The following is a 24,647-nucleotide window of genomic DNA, read 5'->3' as shown; positions in this document are numbered from 1 at the left end:
GCTTAGAGACACTAGTTCTCCACATTTGACGGGTCAGTTATGAACAGGGATGCAAGTTATCGATTAATGAGTTGATCTAAAGTTGATTGATCTTATCAATCAACTAACGATTCATTGATAAGCGGCCATTTTTATAAAACCTCCATTTTTCCTCTTGTATCAGGAGGGTATTTCCATAACATGAAGGTCTGATTTATTTTTACAATATGGTGAATACAAATACAAATCGGTTACATAAGGTGCAACGATTAGTTCAAGACATGCGCCCAAAACCCACCATTGCAGGAATTTATGTCAGGTTGCTAACATCATATACCAACACAATATTGGCCAATCCCCAATCTGCTGCCGGTCCAGTAAATCACCATAAGGTTTCCGTTCTAGGTGTAAAAAAGAACAGATAAAAATCTCTCAACTCCCTATAGTCTTAATGGAAGGCCTAAGTTTGCCATCATGCCCTTTGTACAGATAAATCTGGAAGCTACCTTAAATTCTGTTTTCTCTGAGTATGTTAATTGCCCAACCTCACTCCCCCAGACCTCCCCAATCTGAACTCTGTATACAGAAAATTAAAGCAACATTCCACAACTAGGTTTGACCCAGAACAGAATCCTACTCACATTCATGTAACTCACAATGCTAGGTAGGCTGCGTCCGCATATTTAATATTTAGCTGCAGGTAAGTTAATTTTTATGATATTTACATCTATTAAATAAGTTATTAGTTTAACAGATTTAATTTTAAAATAATTTATCATATTACACTTAACTGGACCACAGAAACAGATTCTAAGAGAACCACTAGCGAGAATGAGACAATATATCAGAAACACATAGTCCAAACGGCAGGTAGATAGTAAACACTGTAACTAGGGGGCCAAATTGAAAACACTCAATATTTCATCTAGCAGAACACTGAATTATCTTAAGTCATCTTCACAGTAACCCACATGCTCCTCTCTTCTTGGCTTTAGACATGACAAAATGATGCCAGCTCCCCTCATGTTGATGCTTTAATGGCCTTCACTGTGTGAATTATTAATTGCTGGCCCCCACTTACACAGCTTGGTGCTCTGCAGCAACAGTGGCTGATAAGAGAATCACACAAAGACATCAAGATCCCAAAGAGGGTGGAGCTAGGGAAGATTGAAAATCTGCCTCTTCTGGGAAAAGTAATGGAGCAGGTCTCGCAGCTAGACGGGGCTTCCATTAAATCACGTCTGGGTAATTGATGTTAATGCTGAGGCAAGGTCCCACTCTGGGGCCTGGCTGCCCACTGGTAGAGATTTTCATATAGATAGAGACCCAAAGCATAAAGAGTAGGAGTGCTGGTGGTTGCAGTGTGTGAAGAGGAATATTCTACCATGTGCCATGGGGGTAGACCTTAATGCACTGTATGCCAAGGACTGTAAGGAGGTCAGATAAAATGTTCATGATGGTAAAAGGCAGATGGACTTCCCTGAAGCCTACTTGTGGCTGGCCTCGCCTTCGATCAGACTGTATCAGGGTCCATTAATCCCTAAATGGATCTTGATCCAGGGTGAAATTGTCGGTCCAACAGATGAATAGGCTGGATAAGACTCACTGCAGCAAGGTCAACGTTTATGAACACATTAGTTCTGGCTGTAAACGCTCTTCTGGTATATACAGCAACTTGGAAACGTACTCCTGCTAACTGGACTCTTTCACATTTCGCCACAATACGACCACAAACATCAGTGTATTTATTTACTGGGATTTTATGTGACAGCCCAACAAAGAATTATTGCATAGTTGTGCAGTGAAAGAAAATACATGGTTTTCAGTATTTATTACAGAAAAAGTGTGGCATGCATATGTTCTGACCACTCCTGAGTCAATACTTGGTAGAATCCCATTTCTATAACCTAAAGCCCAATTGTTTGATGCAATCGCTCGAGCACTGTCAGGTTGGCTGAAGAGTAGATTTAGGTCTGGACTGGGCGTTCCGCTGTAGCTCCGGCTGTACGTTTAGCATCGTTGTCCAACTAGAATATGAATCTTCACTCCAGGCTTAAGTCTTCTGCAGCCTCCACTGCTAAAGAGCAGTCCTGGAAGAAAGATCTCCACACATCACACATCTGGTGAAGAGAAGTATTGCAAGGCCAGCAGCAGGACAACTTCTAATCTGAGGAAGCACCTGGTCACAGCACCTGGTCACATTGCTAACAATCTAGCAACTTTTCAGACCCATCCAGGGACTAGTAAAAAGTCACTAGGTTGTTAGAGTTAATATTCCTTTACACATAGCGTTTTGCACATATGATAAATGGTCTTGTTGCTGACCTGTCTGCTGGGGTCCTTAGTCTTCATGATGCCAGTTGCTCTCTGAAGTTATCTGACAAACGTCGGAGGCCAGAAACAGAATAGCAGGGTTTATACTGATACTAAATTGCACCCAGCTGGGCTGGGTTATGAGCTAATATGATTTCACTGACAACAATAAAGATGGACTTTTGAGTTTCTGACCACCCTGACAATAGTAAAGCTAAAAATCAGCCCTTTCTGATCCACCAATTTCCTTGACTTGATTCTTTATTCCTTCCTGGTCAAGCTGTAGGCATTGTTGTTTTGCTTCCTTCCAGGACTTACACATTTTTCCAAACTAAGATATACAGCTTCCCGCTGTATATCTGACAAGCTAATGGACTGATAACCCTTTGGACGGAAAATAAATGTAATTAACCATATGGCATTAGAGGTTGACTGACATGGGGCTTTTAAAGGCTGCCATACATTATATAAAGGAACACTGCAGCCAATGGTCAATACATTCTATTATGTTGTCTGTCAGTACCACTTCTAAAGAAGATATGCAATACTGGCCGAGCCTTTTTCATCTGTACACGATACCATTCAACATGTTAACGGAGTCCTGTAGATAAGGTCGTAACCATCATCTCAGAAGTGAGAGGGACATTTTTTCAGAGGTCTATTGAGCGAATTATCGTCCTCTCGTTTTCAATCACACCTCTCCTTAGTGGCTAAGGAACCACATAATCACCAACAGCCACAGTACAGCACATGGAGACTGACTTTAGTTCAACAAATTCTAAAGTTTTAGCTACCAAACCCCAGTTGCGTTGACACAATGACCCTCTGACATCTACAAGGAAAGTAGCCGATCATGAGGGCCAAATAAAAACACTGAATATGAGATGTTTGGTAAAAAATAAAAAAACATCCCTGTAAGCAAATTATTGTAATTATTTGATAAGAGGAATCCTAAGGGAATTGTATAAATTAGGAATTGAACATGGCACTACCTTATCACACGAAATGGAATGGGAGTGACAAGGTAAAGGTAATAATCCACATTTAATTTATTGGCATGAACATTGAAAGTGACAATACTAAAATCCACATTTTATTTACAAACTATACCTGATCCTGCACACATCTGAACCATGAGAGAGGAAAACAGTTTAGTTTGAACTGTAAGCCGGCAACTATGTTTTTCTCAATGAGAAAAATGCACAAGACTAAACACGTGCTATCCTCTGGAGCAGGGCCTGAAATTCATAGCGGGATTGTGGGTACACGGGTGTTCATTAAAGAGAAATGCTTAAATTACCAAGTAATTGTCCCCGGCAGAATTTGCATCGCTTGTTTCGGGATCGCGGGATCCAACAGGATAAATGCGTCCTTTTTCTGTTGTGTTACAGCTGAAAAAGGACATATTTGTTTATTTAACGTGGTGCGATTATCAATATACCAAGAACGTTTGCCTGATACAGATATGAGGATGATCACGTCTGTTTAAGCTCGATTATTCTAAACATTAATGCTCAATGCCGCACGTTCTAAACAAGTAAACAGCTCTATGGTCATCTTCAGATGTCCTACAAAAATACCATTTGCTTTGATTGTCGCACATCACCAAAAGTCTTTCTGCTGGAAACAAAAATGAACCTTCCTGAGTCCAGCTATGAAATAAGATGGCTGCATTGTTCTTGGAAAACGCATTTGTGTTGATAGGTTAACAAAGACAGAAGATGGCTGCTCATATAAAGCTGTATTCTGTGATTTTAATGGAATTAATGGAAAGACAGTTGGAAGAAAGTGCCCCCCCCCCAAAAAAAAAGACAGAATTTCTAGGAGAAACAATGTAGTCAATTGTTAGCAAATTATGCTTTTTAACTCATAATACACATTGCGTAAAAAGTGTTTTTTTTAATTAGGCAAAAATTATTTCAGGCACAGTCCCTTTAATAGAACTGCTTTCTAAATGCTCTTTGCTGACCAATTATAGTAGTGCAAAGAAAGAAAATGTGTCTTATGGGTTCGACACATGGGGATCGACAAACGACAGCGATTAATGGCTTTGATCACCACCGCGGTGAAGACCCAACACACGGGACATGACATAGACGGCAGCGTTTCAAATCGTGCTGTTGGACTGCTTGTTTCTCAGAATTTGTATTTGTTATGAAATAGGAGGGCTTTTGATATTTTCAAAGCATTCCATGACTGACAACGATGAAGAGCCGGAAGATTTTACTGGAATTGACTGAAATCATGCTTTTATGTCTACTCTACAAAAGAAAAATATAAATACAGGTTCATTCTGTATAACAGACAAGGAAACAGCCTAGAGAATATGCTCCTTTAATGGCGGCCCTCATGGCTGATCCAGACAAATGGCTGTAGTGCCAAGACACAGTGACAACTTTCTTGTGTCGCGTCACAACCCAGCATGTGCACATCTAAGTGTGCACATCAATATTTCACACACATGAATTTCACCGGTTGCTTAGCTGGAGGACGGCAAGCAATTGTTCCATTGGCAATCACGGGAGAGGGATCGACGTCGCTGCTCGTGTGTCGAGCCCAAGATTCTTGGTTCACCCACATTAGGTAGATTACTGTTACCTCCTTAGTCAAAAATGCCTATGGCAGGTTTTGTGCTAGCTGTAAGACAATACTGAGAGTAGAATGAATAAGAGAACTGCTATTTGACTTACAGCTGGCCACTAGAGGATAGTAAATGAACAACACACAAAGGTTTAGCCATGCAGCTGGCCTGGAGTGTTTTTCGTGGATAATTTCTAAATTCTTTAATTATTTATTGTTACAAACATGCCACGGGCCAGATTGCAATTATCCGGTGGACCCTTCCGGCCTGTGGGCCGCCAGTTGAATAGCCCTGCCATAGGTTCTATCCAACTAACCACTAGGCAGATTTTATTAATGCTTGAACAAAAGTAAAGGTTTGGTTGTTGGCCTTTGGTTTCTTATTACCACCCCCGCTGGACTGAAGGTGAAGTGCAGTTTTCTGCAAAACTTCCCCATTCGTCATTAGGCTGATTTAACTAAATGACCTCCTGAAACATGCCTAACTTAAAAGTCCCAGACTTTCATTTATCCAGGGAAACCAAATCCTGGGGCTATAAATCCTGAACCTCTCTTTTATTTTCTTTTTGATGTATTATTATTTTGGGGGGAGTTTTTGTGGCACTAGTTGCCGTTTTATTGAAAGCAGGCAGACAGGAAAGGGGGGCTGAAAGAAGGGGAAGACATGCAGCAAAGGATTGCAGGCCGGAGTCGAACCTGGGTCCGCCGCACTAAAGCCTGAGGCCTCCATGTATGGGCCACTCGGGCAACCCCTGCACCACCAGCACACCCCGGGGCCTTTCAATGGAAAAGGTGCTAGTTACTGCTGGAGATGGGCACGAGTACAATCCATCCGCTGCCTCTTTCTTATTTTACTGCCAACATTTGCCAGTATTCAGACAATAAACAGCAGTGGACATGGCAAAGCAGCATCTCCATGCTGATCTTCAACCTTCTGGTTGAGGTCCCAATTCATTAATATTTGATGGAAATCAATTTGTGGAAAGATGACTGGTGTACTAAATGGCCACAGATGTGAATATGGATCCAGGAAAGCTCTTACTCTTTTTCCCTGGACAGACATTTTCTTTTTGTTTTGACCTCATGTTTTTACGACGGGTCTTGTGACATGCTACATGCTGCTTTTTGCTTTAACAAAAAGCTTGGACAGTTCTTTGTTTTCACTGAAACATGACCACTAAAGGCTATGTCATTGTTTGTGTCCAAGCACTGGAAAATAAACGCTATGAGAAAGAAGAACCTTTCAAGGACGTCCTTGCAGACAAAGCTGTCTACGCTTAAAGAAGCATGACTACATAGGATAGGAGCCATTACATCCTATCAGGTTAAACCACAACACAAGCACTTTGCATCCACCCAATTATTTCCCTAACACATCTATAACACATCTTCCTATAGACCTAAAGTTAAACCTAAAAATAGCCCCCTAATTTATTAGATAAGATAATAAATATAAGTTAGTATAGATATTAGTTAATAAGCTAAGATAAAAAAAAAATACCTCTATTGTACCACGCTGGGGAAATTTGGTGGTGACAGTGGCAAAAACACATAGTTGCACACTAGATCATGCTTAAAAAACAAGCTGATCTAAAGTTAGGAGCTGGCGCAACAGAAAGAGAACTTATCAGAAAGGCAAAAAAAAAGCTCTCTCCCATGACCTCCTAGGTTCTTTTTCCAACTCAAATCAGAAACACGTAAACATGGATTCTTATTTGTACAATGCGAACAATATTTCTGCCACAAATATACATCCCCTGTCTAACTATAAAGGACAAAAATAAACAACCTCATCATACCATGAAGAAGATCTGCTGACACAATTAGCCTTCTTACTAAAAACAACAGAGATGCACCAAGAAATTGACCGGTAACCAGAATTTGTCAATTTTATGAGTACTAACAGATCGCTCTGACTAAACTCTTTGTATATTCTCTAGCTTTATTTTTACACTTCACTGATGGCTAACATAACTGAGTGTTTCTTTGCCTAAACCAAAGATTGATAGAAGCTTCTAGAAAGGAAATTGAGGCCTGTCTGATGTTTCACACAGGAAGCGACTTAACTATGAAAGGAGATGTCAGCAGATAACAGGAAGAATAAACATGTTAGAGCTAATCTACCTCCAGAATCCAGGTCTCCTTGACATGTAGCATGGGCTTTCCCATTACTTTTAAAATGTTGCCTATATCTGACTCGCCTCTTAATTGTTTGCAGCTCCAAACTGACCCGCAAAAGAACAATGACTTAACGCCTAGCACACTTTGGTCCAAGAAACAGGGAAGAAGTAGCTTGTATGGTTAAAGTGTCCAACGGACAGCATTTATAGTGTCAGCAGCTGCTGAGGTTATAAGGCATAAGTAAAAAGAAAGTGAAACTCGGTTTTCTGGCATTCTACGGAGCTTTGGCTGCCAATTGACCTGACACAACATGTCAATCACTCCTTGAGGCTCGTCACAAACTGGCCAATCAGCAATTGTGATTCCTCCCAAAGTTAAACGGCCCTTACTTGCAGGAGCTACAAACCCTTTAAATCTGAGCATTCACGCTTGTTTTAGGAAGTCTGACCTGGTCACTTTACAGCCTATAAAATCCAATTCAGGCCACTTTGCCTAACCTGGCCAGCCAGACTGATACGGCGTGTCTGGAAAGGAGCTGGTAGAGCCCGATGTCAAAGGCGGGACTAACAGGGTCAGCATCAATGTGATGCAAAAACCTCCAAGTGACAGGTTCTGCTTTTGTAATTTGTAGTCTGTGAAACATGTCATGCCATTAAACAAACTCTCCAGTGATCAATTTTTGCCGCTTTTGTCCATTAAGTCTGAGGATACATGGAGTACTTACATGTACTTTCTTAATTTTAAGAATTTTAAGATACAAAGCAACAGAAATATCTGTATGTATCTTGACTGTTACAGTTACAGAAAAGCACTGCTGCCTTATGGGTAATTCTGGCACTCAGTGACGTATCGTAAAGTCCCGCCTCCCGTGCTGTGATGGGTCTGGTCTGTTTTAGACCAGAGCGTATGGAGCCTTACCAGACTGACTTCTGGCCAGGCTGCACTTGCCTGCAGTGTGAACTGCTAAATCATGCTAACTACACTAACACAAGATGATAGACACTTCAATATGTCATCCTTATAGTCAAGTTGTCTTTGTGTTGAATAGTGTGATGTCGCCTCTTCTAATATAAACAGTTAATTACTGTGTCTGACAGTATATCTGAGTGTTTCCATCTAAAATATTAAGACAAAGCAATTTTTTATATTTGAAAAGATAAAAAGTGTGTATCTTGTTATATGGACAATTATTTTAAACTGTGAAAAAAGTAAAAAAAAACAATAATCATTTGTGTGGTAAATCAGATGAGTTGTAATTCTCTGCTCAGCTCCATGTTTTGGTTCTGGTTTAGAAAAACATATTTAGAAAATATAAATAGAAAAACTAAATTTTTAATGCTGACTTTATAGAACTTAAAAATGGTTATATTCTTTATCAGATAGTCAATGCACTATAATATCTGTGAGTTAAGTTAAACTCTAGAAGGGTTCGGTTTGATTCTTTGTTTGTGACCTTTTTCAATACAAAGGCACAAGCACTGTATTAATATTAAGTCAACCAGAAAGGGCTGAACTTGTAACATTTTGATCTTAGAACTTTTTAGCTGCAGATCTATCCTTGTTATTAAAAAAAGATTGCCATTATTTGCTAATTAGCATTTTTTCCCCTTTATTTCTATTACTAATAAAACAAGCTCAAGTAATTATGTGAAAAATCTGCAGAATATGTAAATCTTTTATCCAATTACTCGATTATTCTGACGAATAATCGACTAATTGGATAGAATTATCCAATAATCGATAATAATTATTGAATAATTAATAGAATAATCGATCACTAAAATAATAGTTTATGACAGCCCTACTTTCCAGGTAGTCTGCACATTTCAGCAGATAATGAACATTAAATGACTCATCAGTTTCCATGGCTAAAATCATGCCACGAACCTTCCAGGTAAATGGTGCTGGTCGGATTACTGGACAGAAACAATATGAACAGACAGCTACAGACGTTTTTAAAGAGCTTGTTCCGTTGAGGAATATAGTATCTTCATTTTCTTGTGTTGCTGATTTGTGACCAGAAAGTCTACTTCTTTCTCCATTCAGTATATCAAGGAGTGAGTTTAACCGAAATATACTATTAAGGTCCTTCTATCATGAAGACCACATCCCACAAGCAGCCATATAAGGAGATCTACCAGATCAATCAAAGAATACTAAGGTATCATTTAATTTTTGCAAAAATCTGCTAAAAAAGCTATTACAATACTAACACATATGTAGTTCACACGTGTATTAAACAATAGTTAATTCAGTATTTATCCATGATTTAATCCAATTTGATCATTTTTTACATGGTAAGTTGAAGAGTTACTCAAGAGTTGCGGTTAATGTGAGACACTTTGAGGGAAAACAGATGTGAAGGATTTTAATAAAAACCATGACTGGTTTTCATCTGCAGACTATAAAAATGCAAACCAAATGTCTCCAAAGGATATGGGGGTTTTTCTGGTGCTACGTGGCAGAAAAAGGGTGTTCCTGGAAGAGTTGGGGGTGGGAAAGAAGTTAGGTTGAACCCTTTCAGCATGTCAACAACTTCCAGACCATGACCTCCTAAATCAGCAAAACCAAAACCGCTCTGACTGGAGGCACGGCCATTAGGAAACCCTACCTACAGAACAGCAGTGCTTACATAATATCATATGTTTCAGGTCACTAATGAGTGGGTTCCTCTCAGCAGGATGGCTCATTTTCAAATGAACTGAAATGATGCAAACTGGTGGGTTTGGGAAAACAACATGCACATAAATGTTACTTTCAAGACTGTAGAGAGAACGCAACATGGTTCCATTTTTTTCCTCACAGCTGACAGCCACTCTGTTCTTTTTCCTCTCCTGCAGGGTACATATCTAAAACTAAGAAGTGTGCATGCCCAAACTCATTTTCACTGAGTTTGGGAATGTGGCATTTAATAAACCTTGCTTACCATGTGGACCTTAAGAGTCCTGGGACAATTCACGTCTTCTTCCTGTACAATATTGATCGTACCACTGGGACCTCAGCAATGACCTATCACACTATTCTCAAACTGTAGGAGAGGAATCTAATGAAAGAGAAGCCAGTGCATAGGACTCCATGTTTAATCGCAGTGGACGGCTTCCAAAGGCTGCATTCCAAACAGCTTAAGCAACCAAGGAAAGTGAAGAGCAAATGAATCACAGCATGACGGAGTCAGCTGATGAATCAGTGTATCCTCACTGGTCAGCACTAATTCAGAGACCTGGAAACATGTCATTTGTCTCTGAGTGAGCGAGGCCTGCTTACTGATCCAAAAGGTATACCCAGAAACAGTTTCCAAACTGCATCACATTTCATTCATGCTGTTCTTTAAATCATCAATTGTCCAGGCAGGAATGAAATGTGAAAAGACAAAAACAAGTATGGGATGGTGAACATGTGATCCAGCTAGTGCTCGCTGACAACATTGACGACAAAACAAGACGGGTTGTTCTCATCAAAACCTAGCCAGTCACATAACTCTCAGCTGTCGTTAGTTTTACAGTCGTTAAACTTCAGGTTAGTCTTCTTTTTTTTCCCACCACCTCAAATGGCATCACCCTCCCCTGTTCTTAATTTCTTCAAGAGCATAAGCACATACGGTGACATGAGAGCTGAAGTTAAATTAGAGAAAGAAAATGGAAGATCAAGCTGGTTGGTTTTACTTACTTGGAAAGGGAAACTCCCCCTGCTTTCCCAATAAGCTCCTCATGGTGAAGGACAGCATCATTCCAAGGAACGTCAAGGAATTTCAACAGTGTCCGCATCCACTTTTCAGGATGGAGGACCAACTGTTCGTAGTGCACAGGTAGGCATTTGTCCGATGCGTCTAAGCACTGAGTGTACATCGTTTCTATCGCCCGATTCCACTTGGTCAGGCAGTCCCGGTAGCTGCCCAGGTCAAAGCCTGCAATGGTGACTTTCCTTGAGATCATGGAATGAACCGATGCCCTCCCATCACGAATCATGAGCACAAATTTGGCACGTGGAAAAATCTTGGCCAGGTAAGAGAGCGACTTCAGTGCAAACGGGTCCTTATTGCAGAGGAAGTTGGCCGGCTCACCATGTTTGACGATGATTTCCAGCAGGAAGGCCTGCATGGCAGCGTCTAGCACCTCATCTGTTACACCAGCCTCATCCAGGCGCATCTTCTCCCGCCCTGAACGGCTCCACATCTGCTTCATGGCCAGGATGCGTGGAATGACGCGTGTTTCTTCCCCGCACCGCACCTCAGGGTGTGCGTCTAACATTGCTCTCATCAGTGTCGTCCCGCTTCTGGGCACACCTCCAATGAAGATCAGTGGCATGTCTTTGTTGTAAACAAAAGGTTGGCTGAGATTCTGGCCTGTCCGTAAGGTGGTCCGCATACTGCCTCCCAGTGCAGAGAGAGGCAGGATTCCTCCTGGATGGCTGCGCTGCTCAAAGCGATGATGACACTCCATCGCATGCCGGCCAAGGTAGAAGACTGTCACCGAGCTGATGACCAGACAGGCCACCAACAGGTTCTGTTTCAGCTTGCCGATCATGTCGTAGATCTCCAACACAGTGGAATGATTTCACCTCGGGGGGGGGGGCGACTTAGGAAAAAGGCCGAGCAAAAAGAACTGAAGGGTAATTAAGGTTCCCACCCTTTATAGCCGCTGTGTGCTTGGAACCCAGCATGTATGAAGCTCCTTGGTCCACAGCAGGTGGTGAGTCCACAGCTCCATGAGGCCTGTGCTGTGACACAACATAAAAAGAACAGTTAGCTCAAAGATTTTAGAGGCAACGCTAACAAGGAACTTTGAATACACTGAGAAATGAGCAGTTTACTGGAATCAGCTGATTTTAAGCTGAATCAGACAATTGGAAACTGAGAGAATTTGATTTTTTTTTTTCACCAATCAGTGAATTAAGCACACTAAAACACTAACAGGTGACACTAACAACAACATCCTACAACTAAACCAGGACATTTATTTTCCAATTAGCTCCACAGAAACAATGCTGTAAAGGCCGTAAAATGAAATTGGCCGATATAAGCTACAGTACATCTGAGCCTGTGCAGCCAGGCTGGGACGCACCAGTCATCACTTTCCCATCTGCTTCCTATCTTCGCACCATGTTACCAACTTCTTCTCAGCACGGCTCAACATGCCTAATGACCCATTTGACTGCTGTTGTTTTTAAGCAAGAGTCCTCTGGTAACGCCTAGTTATATAGCTAAGACGTGTTTCACAACCAATCAGGCCAGCTAATGCCTTCTATTAGCCTCCCTGTGAGAAGGAGCTGGTGCAGCTGCAGATAAAGTAGTCCTTTAGAAGGTGAAAAAAAAAATGCTGGAGAATTGTGACAGAGCACCATCTGATGTGTATAGCATTGTCTTTTCCTGTTGTTGGGCTTTGTCTATTCAAAGCACCCACACATTCTCACGTCGCTGTCTTCTCCTTGGTGTCTCTGTGTTAAAAGGGAAGAGACAACCCCTACACACACCAGGCTGCCCACAGTTTTTGCTAAGGCAGAAGTATAAATGGGTCCTGCTGCGTTCTCACGGCCACCGAAACTTCAACGTCCAACCTACTACATCGGTTAAACCTTTCAAGTGGAAAAAAACTTTACTTTGAGTAATATCCGATTTACCTAGTATGCTGAAGGAAGAGCATGGCAGTTGACACGAGCTTCTTGGAAACTCGTGCAGTACAACAGTGAGTAAGAACCAAACGGGGGTGCACAGAACATGTGCAGCAGAGCAGAACAATGCAAAGGTGACATACCAGATAGAGTAAGGTGTGAAAGATGGAACCAGATTAGTCACTGGTTCCACAGCATGCCTTTATGTTATGAGTCCAACAAAGCTTACAATCAGCTTGTGTACTTAACAAAAATACACTAAGGGCAGGAATGGTGCACTACAAGAAGAAATTCTCTGGTAACATTTCTAAATGTGGACATATGGAGCCATTTCTGACTAAAGGGTAAAAATAAACAGATTCATCAGTAGGATTAAATTAGCTACAGGCTAGGTGTGGACAATAAATATATTGCAATCTAACTTTATTCAATAACACTGATGCCATTTTTGATATTTCAATATACATTACATTCTATGATTACAACATTTGTCACTGACTGACATTCCGGGTTTTATGTCGTTTTAAAGCAAATATTTTTAAAATGTTATATTGGAGGAGTTTTATAAACATGGCAAAATAATTGTCAGAAGTTTGTACAGGCATCTGTTGTGAACCGTCTGGGCAATTTTTCTGTTTATATTGATATGGTAATTATATTGCACCGACCCAAATCCAGAAATAAATCCTGGTATAGGTTTTGGCCATATCGTCCAGAGCTAGAAGAGGCAGTATTTGGTCTCTATCACTGGGTATTGAGAAACCATGTCAGCTACCCATGATAGATCAACACATGGGTTTGATTATTATTACTAGGTGACAGCATCTGCATCACCTGAATAATGATTAAAATATATTCACTGGTACATGTGAACATATGAGAATGGAATCAACTTGGACTTTGAAACTAGCAAAGCGTATACACTTGTAAGCTGTTAGTTTTTGGCTGGCTGCCTTTTCAAAGAATACACAATGTGAATGATTGGATTGGAAACCTGGCACAATGTGTTTTCAGTCTTAGCACACATTGAACGTCCCGTTCTGACCGAAAAAAAAAAACACTCAGATTTATTAGAACATCTCAGAAAACCTTACAGATTATCCTCTTTTCCTCATCTCTTGCCATTGAAGTCAAGTGTTGCAGTTTTAGTTCAACAACTACTTGTGCATTATGGTAACCATAAGCAATATAGCCCATTCAAGACCCGCATGGTGATGGCACACAGCCTTGCTGTTTGTTCTTTGTTGAGAAAGTGACTGCTATTTATTTCTTGTGTGTAGTGTACAACAGATCACTTCAGACATGCTTCAGAAGTGACTGGATAGCAACCTAGTAACAACAGTAAAAGTGGATTTTATATCCAATAACCAAAACCAGACCTACCTAGAAACTTAATTAAATCACAGAAAACAGAGAAACCCCACCAGGCACTGAACTCTACCTTTAGGGGTTTAATATTAATCCAATCTATTTGGTCCAACATGCACATCTAATAAACAATTAGAAAATAAATGCATATGGAAGAATCTAACCTTGTTATTTACCACCTGTCACATAAGGCCCGTTTACACTACACTTTTTTAACCGAGCCGAGCCGAGACCAGTCCGAGCTTGGATCAGTTAACCAAGCCGAGATGACCGGTTCCTTGGTTGCTCCTCGCCTCCTAGTGGCGATCTGTGGTACTGCTGCTTTCTGGGATTGAAGGCGGGACAAAGCAAATCAAAATGGCGGCACCCGTAACATTCAGGATGTTATGGTTGGACAGAGTCGGCTTTTGGGACGTGGATAAGACAAGCAAACGTCTAATAAGGATTTACAGACGCAGGAAACAACGACAGACACTGAGGTTGATCACACTGCTAAGCAGAATCATCACTGGAAACCGTGTGGCACGGTAGGGAAGCTAGTATTATTATGAATGTCTGAAATTTGTCTGAATGGAGTGTGAATCGGGACGTGCAGCCAGACACGCCGGAAAAAACAAGGACAGTAAGCTGACTGTAAGGGGATGACGCGGTCTGCTCATTCGCTCTTTATCAGATAACCGGGATAAAAAAAAAAAACCAGTCAGAGACCTGCTCAGGAACTGGTCTGCAGTTAGCGCGGTCCGGTTCAGTCTGCTGACCGTTTACACACAAGAGTTATCTCGGTTACCGAGCTCGGACTGGTCTCGGCTCGGTTAAAAAAAGTGTAGTGTAAACGGGCCTATAAAACACCACAATAATTAACCACCATGTCTTTCTCTAGGGTTTTGAGCCACCAGGCTTTACTTGAAATCTGACCATTTTACATTTTTGCATAAATACAGTGACACCGTGAAATTGTGGTAGCTTTACTCAAGGTTATGACACCACCATAATAGTCTGTGTGGAGCCCTGACTGGAGGGAAAAAATGGAAAAAAGTTTGGACTTATGAAATGCTATTTACTCAATAGCGAAACATTACAACAGCTCGGCTGATAAACTGGTGGTGGTTAAGTTACAGAGCATTATGTTACTCCTCACACCGGCGCTGAAATGTGTTCCTGTTCAATTAATTGAGCATCGCCTCTCCTGTTACTCATATCCATCCGACAGGATATTCTCTCATTGATCTGTCAGTGGGGGGGGGAGGGAAGTGGATGCTGCTCTCCCAGGAGCAGCCAGAGAAGTGGAACCAAAGTTAATCACAGACTTTATAAAGAGGGGGACCCTTCACCTCATGAGGGTCTGATACGTTTGTGAAAGTGGTGAGCAGGCCAGCTGTACGCAGGACAGCTTACACCTTTCACTTCCTTTTTTTTGCACAATTATAACTGTGGTCACATTCCCTCATTTAGATGCTCTATAGTTGAGCAGGTGAACAATCAAGAAGAAAGCAAGCTGCTATGACTACTTCATCTAAAATCTCACAGGATGAGACTATTTTCTGATGTAAACAGAACACACCTGTGACATTATTTGGTTGAAATACCTCCAACTACTCTAACAATATACCAAACTGTTTCATTTGGATGTTCCTCCTAAAGTTTGTTTAAAAATATATATAATCAATGGACTGATCAAACACATGGTCAGGAATTCTGACTTCTTCATTGTGATCCACGCTGAATGAAGCGGGGTCTGAAATTTAAACTGGGTGGAGATAAAGATGTGACCAGTGGGCAGTTTTGCATTGACCTACAACTGTGGATGCTGACTGGGTTCAATGAGACACCAACCAAAGATCCGATTACAGAAGACATTAAGGAGGCACTGTTCAGGCTCTTTCCAGGTCGAGACCAATTTCTGGTTTTCCTTGAGGTCTGACCTACAGATTCCGATTTTGACCAATTCAGCCTTTTTTCTAAGGACTATAAAAGACATAAAAGAGAAGAAAATCATCTGCTGAAGGTTCATTGATAGAGGTAGTAGTTTTGTGAAGGCATTCCAATATGATCTGTTTTTCACTAAAGCATATCTCCCTAAATATTTTCAGATTCTGTTTAAAACCTCTAAAATAGTAGTAATTAAAATATGTTTTACATGCTGATGGCTGATGTTGAAATTTTTTTTGTTTGATGCATTCACCGTTACATTAGAGCTGCACATGACTGATCAGAGCCAAATTTTCTCAATCCCTCACTAGAAGAAATTATTTTTCAAAATGTGGACTGGATGCATTACAGACAAAGACTGTCTGGACTGATAATTAATACTCATTTGTAATCAAGCTCAAAGGATCCGCCTGACAAGGTCACCATGTGCACCCGCTGTGCTGCTCCTCTCTCTAACAAAAGGTGGCAGCGGTCAGGCTGGAGCTGAAAGGCAGATCTAAACAGACATTAGGAAAACTGATTTTACAGGAAGCCATCACTATCTGCTCTGTCAACCATCTTCTGAAGAAACCTCCACTCTTCTGCTTCTCAGCAAATATCACAGAACTGCAGGATCAGTCGGCAGGAATGTGGTCTGTCAGTCAACTTTGACAATGGTCTGAATTCTTGTCTTGCATCAGATGCGAAAAAAAGTTTGTCAGAGGGAAGAGTTTTCATTGAGTGAAGACTAATGCATAAGCATGCTTGGAATGTGGATGGTACAGCCAGAAAAGTTTACCTTTAATGTTATATACATGAACCAAAGCTTCACAAAGAGATTGATCAACACAGTAGGTGTGTTTTTTACAGCATTATGTAAGTCCCATAAAACATGAAAAAAAGTTGGCTTACCGTAACATTGTCTAAAGACACTGTATATCGCAAAAGCCAGCAAAAAACACAAATATGATACACTTGTGGGGCTACAGATGGCTTTCTGTGGTATTATATTACACCCATTCTATGAAAATGAAAGATCAGCAGGGGCTTTTTCTACTCGTACATAGAATCCATTAACTGGACTGTTTCAAGTTCCATTCATAACCAGAGCTTTTCAGATGCTGTTGAGTGATGATACATAGAGTGAGCTGAACTTCTAACATAACTACAGAGAAAATAGAGAAACTTCGCGTGCGTGTCCGATTGTAAGTCAGCGTCAGCAATGAAGAGGCCTCGACCACTTTAGTGGATTAGAATTGTAGTTACCGACAAGGAAAAAAGACTGGGTGACGGAGCAAAGATACAATAGGAATGATTTGTAAGCATTATTAGTGGCACTAAAGTTGGCATCTGCGTCCGAGCTTTGCATCAGTACAAAGCTAAACAAATGCTTCAGTTTTTTAAAGAGTGGCCTCATTTGAGCACCCGATTTAACATCCAAAATATGAAGAGTGATCAAATCTGAATTTGTGATTGAGAAAAGATTTGTTGTATGTGTGACTACACAAACAGGGAGCATCGCTAGTGTCTTTTACTATCATAAGATTCCCCTTAGAATTAGACATAAAACAAAAAGCAACCTGGACTGATTTGTTCTACACTGATCGCAGGGTATTTTAAACAGTTTGTAGTCAATAAAACCTTTAATCTATTGATGAAAAGAAAAAATATATATACTTCGTTTTACCAGAAATAATGGTGGAATTCTAAAATAGGGCTGCACAAAATTAGTCCTTGTAATGGTAGACAGGGGTAGTAGTCATTTTGGTGCCCTTAGCAAAAATGCTCTGTGCTTAGTAGAACAGCAAGTGCCTGGACTAGCTTACCTTGTTGTGGTACGTCTTACTGCTTACGTTTTAATTTGATACAGTGATTGGCTAAAATCAACCTTTGCTAGGCGGGCACTAGGTGCCGCTTCGCTCAATCAGCTCAGAGAGTTCTGCTGAAATTCCCTCCTTTCCGCTAACGGATTCAATGGGAGCAGTCCCAGAATGATAACGTGAAGAACTACAATGCTACACATCATCAATCTGGCTGGCCAGGTTACACTTATGGTAGCTATCAGTGTTGTAGTCAAGTCACTATGCCTCGAGTCCGAGTCCAGGTTCGAGTCACCAGTGTTCAAGTCCGAGTCAAGTCCAAGTCATTAAAAAAAAAATCCGAGTCGAGTCCGAGTCGAGTCACTATTGACGTGTGATGTATGACATGAAGCAGTAACATTCCATTGCACTAATAACTCTTTCGCTGTAGTTACCCTTGGTTTTACTCGGTAAAACTACTGCTTTTTCCAAGTCTAAGACGTCTCCTAACCATGGTTTTTAAACATTGTTGTTATGGAACACGCAACAGCGACTCGAGGTACGCTGATAGGCCGCATATGAAGGATGTTAAAGCCGCAAGCGGCGTCGATCGGCCCTCGCAGCCAAGCGCACTCCGGCTATTGGCCACCGCCGCGGTGCCGGCCGGCAGGCGGGGTTCGCACACCGCCGACCGCCCGCCACCGCAGATGCTGTTACGCATTTTCCTCGCCCGTCCACCGGGCGATTCCCACAAACGCGTTCGGCAGCCCTCCCCCATGACTCACAACAAATCTGGTGTGGATCGGTCGATGCAGCGAGGAGATACAGCCGTTGGATAATGATAATGCATTTGGCCACCGGACCGGACTAAATTGTTCGGCGGGTCGGAAAATTTATACCGATTCCTGGACGGTGACTACAAACAGAAAAAAAAAAAACGGCCAATGACGCCATGAACGCAGAGCAGGAGAAAATCATCGACTTACCTTCCTATCAACTCAGCCAGTTTTCCAGTCTTTCTAAGCCCTCGACACTCAATCCATCGTTTGAGCTGAACGTTGGTATGTTGTTCCATAGTTCTACCAGTAAAATGGGCGCCTGGACATCCTCTTGTGAAAGTTTAACAGCTGTAAAGTCGGTCATATCGTTGTATCTGTTGCACGTGTAATGGCTGGTTGCTGCGTGCGCTCTCACACTGTTTGCCCAACCTTAGCGGCAAGGGGCGTTGCTCATGAGATGGTGACGTCACGTGCGCGGTACGACATTTAGATATTAAAATCATACACCAAATAATATTCTAATGACATATTAAAATTATAGCCTAATGATATAAAAAAAGTCGAGTCTTTTTCTCAATTTCCGAGTCAGAATGATCTGAATGTAGGAGTCCGAGTCCAAGTTCGAGTCATCAGTGCTCAAGTCCAAGTCAAGTCACGAGTCTCTAAATTTAGCTAATGACTCGGACTCGAGTTCGAGTCTCGGACTCGAGTACTACAACACTGGTAGCTATCGTAATTTTTGTTAGATTTCTTTTTTTTTTATTTCTCTTGGGATAAAGTATCTATCTATCTATCTATCTACACAACAAACTTTAAGTTGTATTAAAACAAGGAAACAAATAAAGTACAATAAATAAAATGCAAAAGTAGGGAGTGTAACGCAGTGTAGGGTTGGTAGATGGTAGGGTTGTCAAAATAATCGATATTTTGATGTAGATACATGAGTTGTACAAAGACACTCATTTATCTAAAAAAAATCGATACAAACTGACCTATTCATATTTGGCCAAATTATTGCCCTTCTGCCAACTACATTGCTGCAATAAGAGGGACTAGCGTTCTCACGATATCAACATGTATTTCAATACTTTGATACTTTTTCAAATAAAAAGAGAATACAAAAAATATCATTACAGAGTCAAAAGTGCATGGATTGAGCCATACTTTGACCATTTTTAATTAGGAGATAAAAAAACACGTTTATTGTCTGTTTGTACTGTACTCTAAGCTGCAGTACGTCCTGAAAGGAATTTAACCACAGTAACAAGAGGTGACAATAAAGAACCTTGAAAGTCATAATATGGCCAGAATAAAGCGGTGAGTATATGAGAATAAAGTCGTGATACTACCAGGGAAAAAAAAGAGGTTCTATAATGAGAAGAAAGCTTCGATAGTCACCAAGATCTGGTGTGACGGGATCAGATTAAACAAACTGCAGACACAGCCTGAGCAGCTTTACACATGTGATTCATTCATATAAATAATTTTTTCTTGTATGATGCATTTTTTGAATGAAGCAACTTATTTTCCGGAGCAACTTATAGTCCAAAAAATAAGGTACCTAAAATTAACTAGTTACAGTACACCACTGTTAAGGTGTATAAACTGTTATGAGTGCACTGTTATGTTAAATTCTTAATTTTCTTTACATTCAACTTCTTATTTGAAAATTAAGAAAGAATTGTACAGTTTATATTATTATATTGTACTGAGGGTGTTTGTAACCAAGACAAATGTTATACACACACACATAAAAAATTGTGACTGGTAAAATGTTTGAGTCACAGGTAGAATTTCTTGAAAATAATTTTAATTTCCACCCCATTACAGGAAATATCACCCAGGCTAAGTCACCTACAGATAAGTCCTCCTTTTACTGTTTCTAAAAGAGAAAAGGAATAAATTAAAGCAGCTAAGAGCAAAGTCTTCATTTTCTGAAGAGGAAAGAGGAAGTGGAAAATGTTTGTATGTGGTTTTCCCTCTGACTAAATGAGTCAAGGTGTCATTGACAGAAGCTGAACTTTTTCTTTAACTTCACTGCTACGCACATTTCTGGCACAAAGAAATGGATGCATCTTTTGTCTGAACAAAAGATGCATCCAAAGATGCCAAAAGATGTTGGCAGTCAATATTACCCTGAACATGCAAAGTAAAAAGATTAAAAAGAACTAGACAGAGGACTGTATTTCTAAGGAAACAGAGCATTATTTTCTGCTCCTGGGTCTTAAGCCATGAATTGGGTGTGGAGGTATCCCTTTCCTTTTAACAATTAAATAAAGACTACCTCTACCCGGGGTAGTAAGTTGAGCTGCACAATGATTTAAATCTGAGTTTTCGTTGTTAATGCCTTTTATGATAAACGGTTTCAATATTTCCCACAATCCTCAAATATGCTGAACAACTGCCTTGTATAGCTATAAATCGTTTATAGTTATGGCTAATAGGCCGAGGTGGGACTCTTCAGTGAATTCTCAGTCTGATTTTGATGCAGAAGGCTTGTAAAGCAACTATTGATGTAACATTTGAACTTATTCAAGTTAATACCAATGTATATAGGCTAGTAGTAAAAAGCAGGCAGCAAACAAGACTTATTTGAAGGTTACTGAAGTTTTGCAAGTCATTGTTGTCTGCACTGAAACACTCTGCACCAGCCTAGTTTATTTTTTGGTTTTCTTTTACAAAACTACACTGGCTGGCCAAAAAAAAAAGTCACCACATGGATTTAACTGAGCAAATAGGTATGAGCCTCCCACTGGATAATTACTGCATGGGCGATTATGTTTCAGCTGGTAAGAAGATATTTAACCCCAGCTAGTGCAATGAGTTGCTTCTGATTTCTTAAACAACCATGTCAAACGACACATCCTGTGTTTGTGGAAAAGATGTCAGTCTGTTTCAGAAGGGTCAAATCATTGGCATGCATCAAGCAGAGAAAATGTCTGAGGAGATTACAGAAACTACCAAAATCAGGTTAAGAACTGCCCAACACATTATTAAAAACCTGAAGGTTTACCTTGTTCCAGAGTGATGGACGCATCAGGGTAAGAAGAGAGGCAGCTGAAGTGATGCACCCATCATGCCTGGTGCCTACTGTACAAGTCTGTGGGGGCAGTGCTCTGATCTGGGGTTGCTGCGGTTGGTCAGGTCTGGGTTCAGCAACAGTATGAGCTCAAAGAATGAGGTCAGCTGACTACATGAATATACTGAATGACCAGCTTATTCCATCAATGGATTTTTTCTTCCCTGATGGCACAGGCATATTCCAAGATGACAATGCCAGAATTCCTCGGGCACGAATTGTGAAAGAGTGGTTCAGGGAGCATGAGACATCATTTTCACACATGGATTGGCCGCCACAGAGTCCAGGGCTTAACCCCATTGAGAATCTTTGGGATGTGCTGGAGAAGGCTTTGAATAGCGGGCAGACTCTACCATCATCAATTATGCCCGTCACGGTAATCGATAAATCAATTAATCGCAAAATAAAGCATGCCAGCCAGCCAGGCTTATAATAGGGTGGTAGAAAGCCAGCTTGTGTCAGGTAGGCACATGCTCAAAGTTAACATGAGAGCCTCGTGAGGGAGAGCCAGAGAGATGCTAGTTTGAAAAAGAAATTAAATTGATGTCAAAGCCAAACATGACCACTGGAAGTTTTTTGGATTTATACCAAAATGACGCCACCTGCTAATATCGTCTGAGCCGGTAGGTCGAGAGGACATACTTGCGTTATTATGCCATTATCATATTAGTAGAAAAAGGTCTCCAAATTACAATAATATGGATTTCTCGAAGTTTAAAAAAATTATCATCCAGCAAAATTTGTTATCGTGACAAGGTATCGTCAATGCAAGATCTTGGTGAAAAATGAATGCAACACTAGGTGGAAAGAAATCTTGCACAAGCTCGAAGAAACAATGCCAGAGCAAATGTGTACTGTAACCAAAGTATGTGACTTTTTTTGGTTTTTTTTAGTGGCAACCCCTTTTTTTTGGCCAGGCAGTGCATTTTCTAAATACATCTTATAGTGTATTTGTGTGCAAAACAGTTTTCTGGGGTTTCAGTTTTCCACATTTACTTGAGAGATTTTCAGAAATAGTTTAGATCAGGGCTAAATAATTACAATATTTGCTCACATTCCAGTGAAAAACCAATTTGGCTGTAGAATTAGACATCCTGTGTTAAACTCTAATCTATCAAACCATTTTCAGGATTAGTTTTGTTAACTTCGATGTCCTATTTATTCCATTCTTGGTTCCATAAGAGTGTAAATAACATTTTGAAGTTTAACTGAATCTAATATTTAGGTAGCAGTTAGCTACCGAACTGCCCTACTTAATGTAGATGCATGTGAATGTGGTGGGCTGAAACAATGAAAGTTGAAATGGGTCATGTTTGATGTCTTGTTTGAAGACATGTGAATTGTAGTAAATGAGTATAAAAGTTCTGTGTAGGAGGTTTTCTCTGGAAATTGTTTTAAATTTGATTGTTTAGGACTATGGAAACATTTTAGCCTGAAGCAGCAACTACATAGCCTCCATACAGCAGTGCTGATCACTGGCATTCCAGTAGAGCAAGCCAACATTGAGGTCAATCTACTTCCCCTGGGCTAAGACTGCAACATACTGCAGTGTGAAATTTTATGAGGGATGTTAATCCACTGCATCTGCTAGTGTTATAGTTGCAGTATAAGAACCAACAGTTTTAGACAGGAAGGAATGAACTAATGACCAAAGGGAAAAATGGTAATCATACAAACAGATGTGATCCAATAATCATCAAGAGATTCTTCATTCTTTTATTGGACTTAAATCATCTTTAGAAACAAATTTTGAGCAGTCTGTTAAGGCTGATGTTCAAAGTCCAAGCATTTTTCTTACTCTAATCAGCTTTGGTGTATCAAGCTGCTTTGGAAACACATGTCTACCCGTTGGGGCATATCACTGCTGCTTGCAGCCTGTCTGATGAATATGTAGAGCAACATGCGGTGTGTTGAGGCCTTTCTTGTTTATCTTGGTCTGTTAGATGTGTCTTGCCACTGAAAGGACTGAAATGAAAAGCAAAATACTGCTACACAGAAAAGTTGAACAAGGAATTTGAATAATCAATATTACTCAGGGAAGTGTTCTGTGTTTTCTACCAGGGTTGTTTCCCTATTTATTATTTTTCAACCTTTTTATCCTCTTTGATACCCAACTTGTACCTGTCAAGCAGCCTAGTTTGTTTTTAAGGGGAGTGTATACAAATCTCTATGGACTTCTTGCATAACCAAAACCTTCAACCCTCCTGGGATTAGAGCATTAGATGATAGATGTGCTACTTACCGTGTTTCCATCCAATTGTCATACTAGTTTTGAGCAAACTTTTAAAATGTCACAAAAAAGAAAATGCCAATTAGTAGGGATGCTTGATATATCGACATTAACGTCAGTATTGGCCAATGTTAGTCATTTCTTAACATATCAGTATCGGTCCGATAAGTAAAACTGGGCCGATATCAACAACCGATGTTTATTTCCATCTGGTTGCCCACTGTGCCTTTCTTTCAGGATAGGGATAGGATAGGGTTGGTCATGCAGGATTCGTTTTCTGTTTTTTTTTTGGCCATGTGACAGTAACCCATTGCAGCCAGAATTGTGGGGTTTTTGAATGAAGCAGAGACGCAAAGTCAGCATTGTGGAAATTTTTTACGTTGTTGAAAGAAGACAGACAAAAAGCAGCATGTAGGTCTAAACTATAACAAAACTTTGCAAAATTTGACTATACCAGAAACGCAAATATACTTGTGTGTTTGCATGTATACACACATATATAAACACATCGGTAAATATAATTATTGATATCGGCCCAAATCTTCACATCGGTGCATCCCTACAAAATGGATATGTTTCCATCTACTGGTTTGGAGTGAATTAATCAAGCTAAGCAAAGCGTAATTTCATGGGAAGTCGACGTTACTCATGGCTGTAATGAACAGGAAGCAGAGGTTGCAAACTAGCTTGGACAACACTTCTAAAAACAGGAGGTTTTCAAGAACGTGTTGCAATTGGGAAAGTTGCAATTGTTCTGTCATGTCAACTAGTATTGGTTATGTTACATGCAGTCCAGAGACGTAGAGAAAGAAATCCATTTATATATAGCCGTTAAGGGAACATCGGGGAGGACAGAAACATGATGGTCACTATGTCAGAACTTA

General features: G+C 40.4%; 1 protein-coding gene across 2 annotated transcripts in view; it reads right to left on the bottom strand.

The window, feature by feature from the left end:
• The window catches only part of tpst1 (tyrosylprotein sulfotransferase 1), a 58,126-nt gene that overhangs the window by 28,469 nt on the left and 5,010 nt on the right, over positions 1-24,647 (bottom strand). For both annotated transcript variants that reach the window (XM_021324633.2, XM_012878732.3), the window contains exon 2: positions 10,660-11,709. In XM_021324633.2, coding sequence (XP_021180308.1) covers positions 10,660-11,516 — 857 coding nt within the window. In that variant the 5' untranslated portion in view covers positions 11,517-11,709. The remainder of the gene's footprint in view (positions 1-10,659; positions 11,710-24,647) is intronic.

The sequence above is a fragment of the Fundulus heteroclitus genome, chromosome 18 (genome assembly GCF_011125445.2).
Source record: "Fundulus heteroclitus isolate FHET01 chromosome 18, MU-UCD_Fhet_4.1, whole genome shotgun sequence".
Classification (NCBI taxonomy): domain Eukaryota; kingdom Metazoa; phylum Chordata; class Actinopteri; order Cyprinodontiformes; family Fundulidae; genus Fundulus; species Fundulus heteroclitus.
The sequence above is the reverse complement of the archived record's forward strand: the minus strand, read 5'-3'. Positions and strand labels throughout refer to the sequence as shown.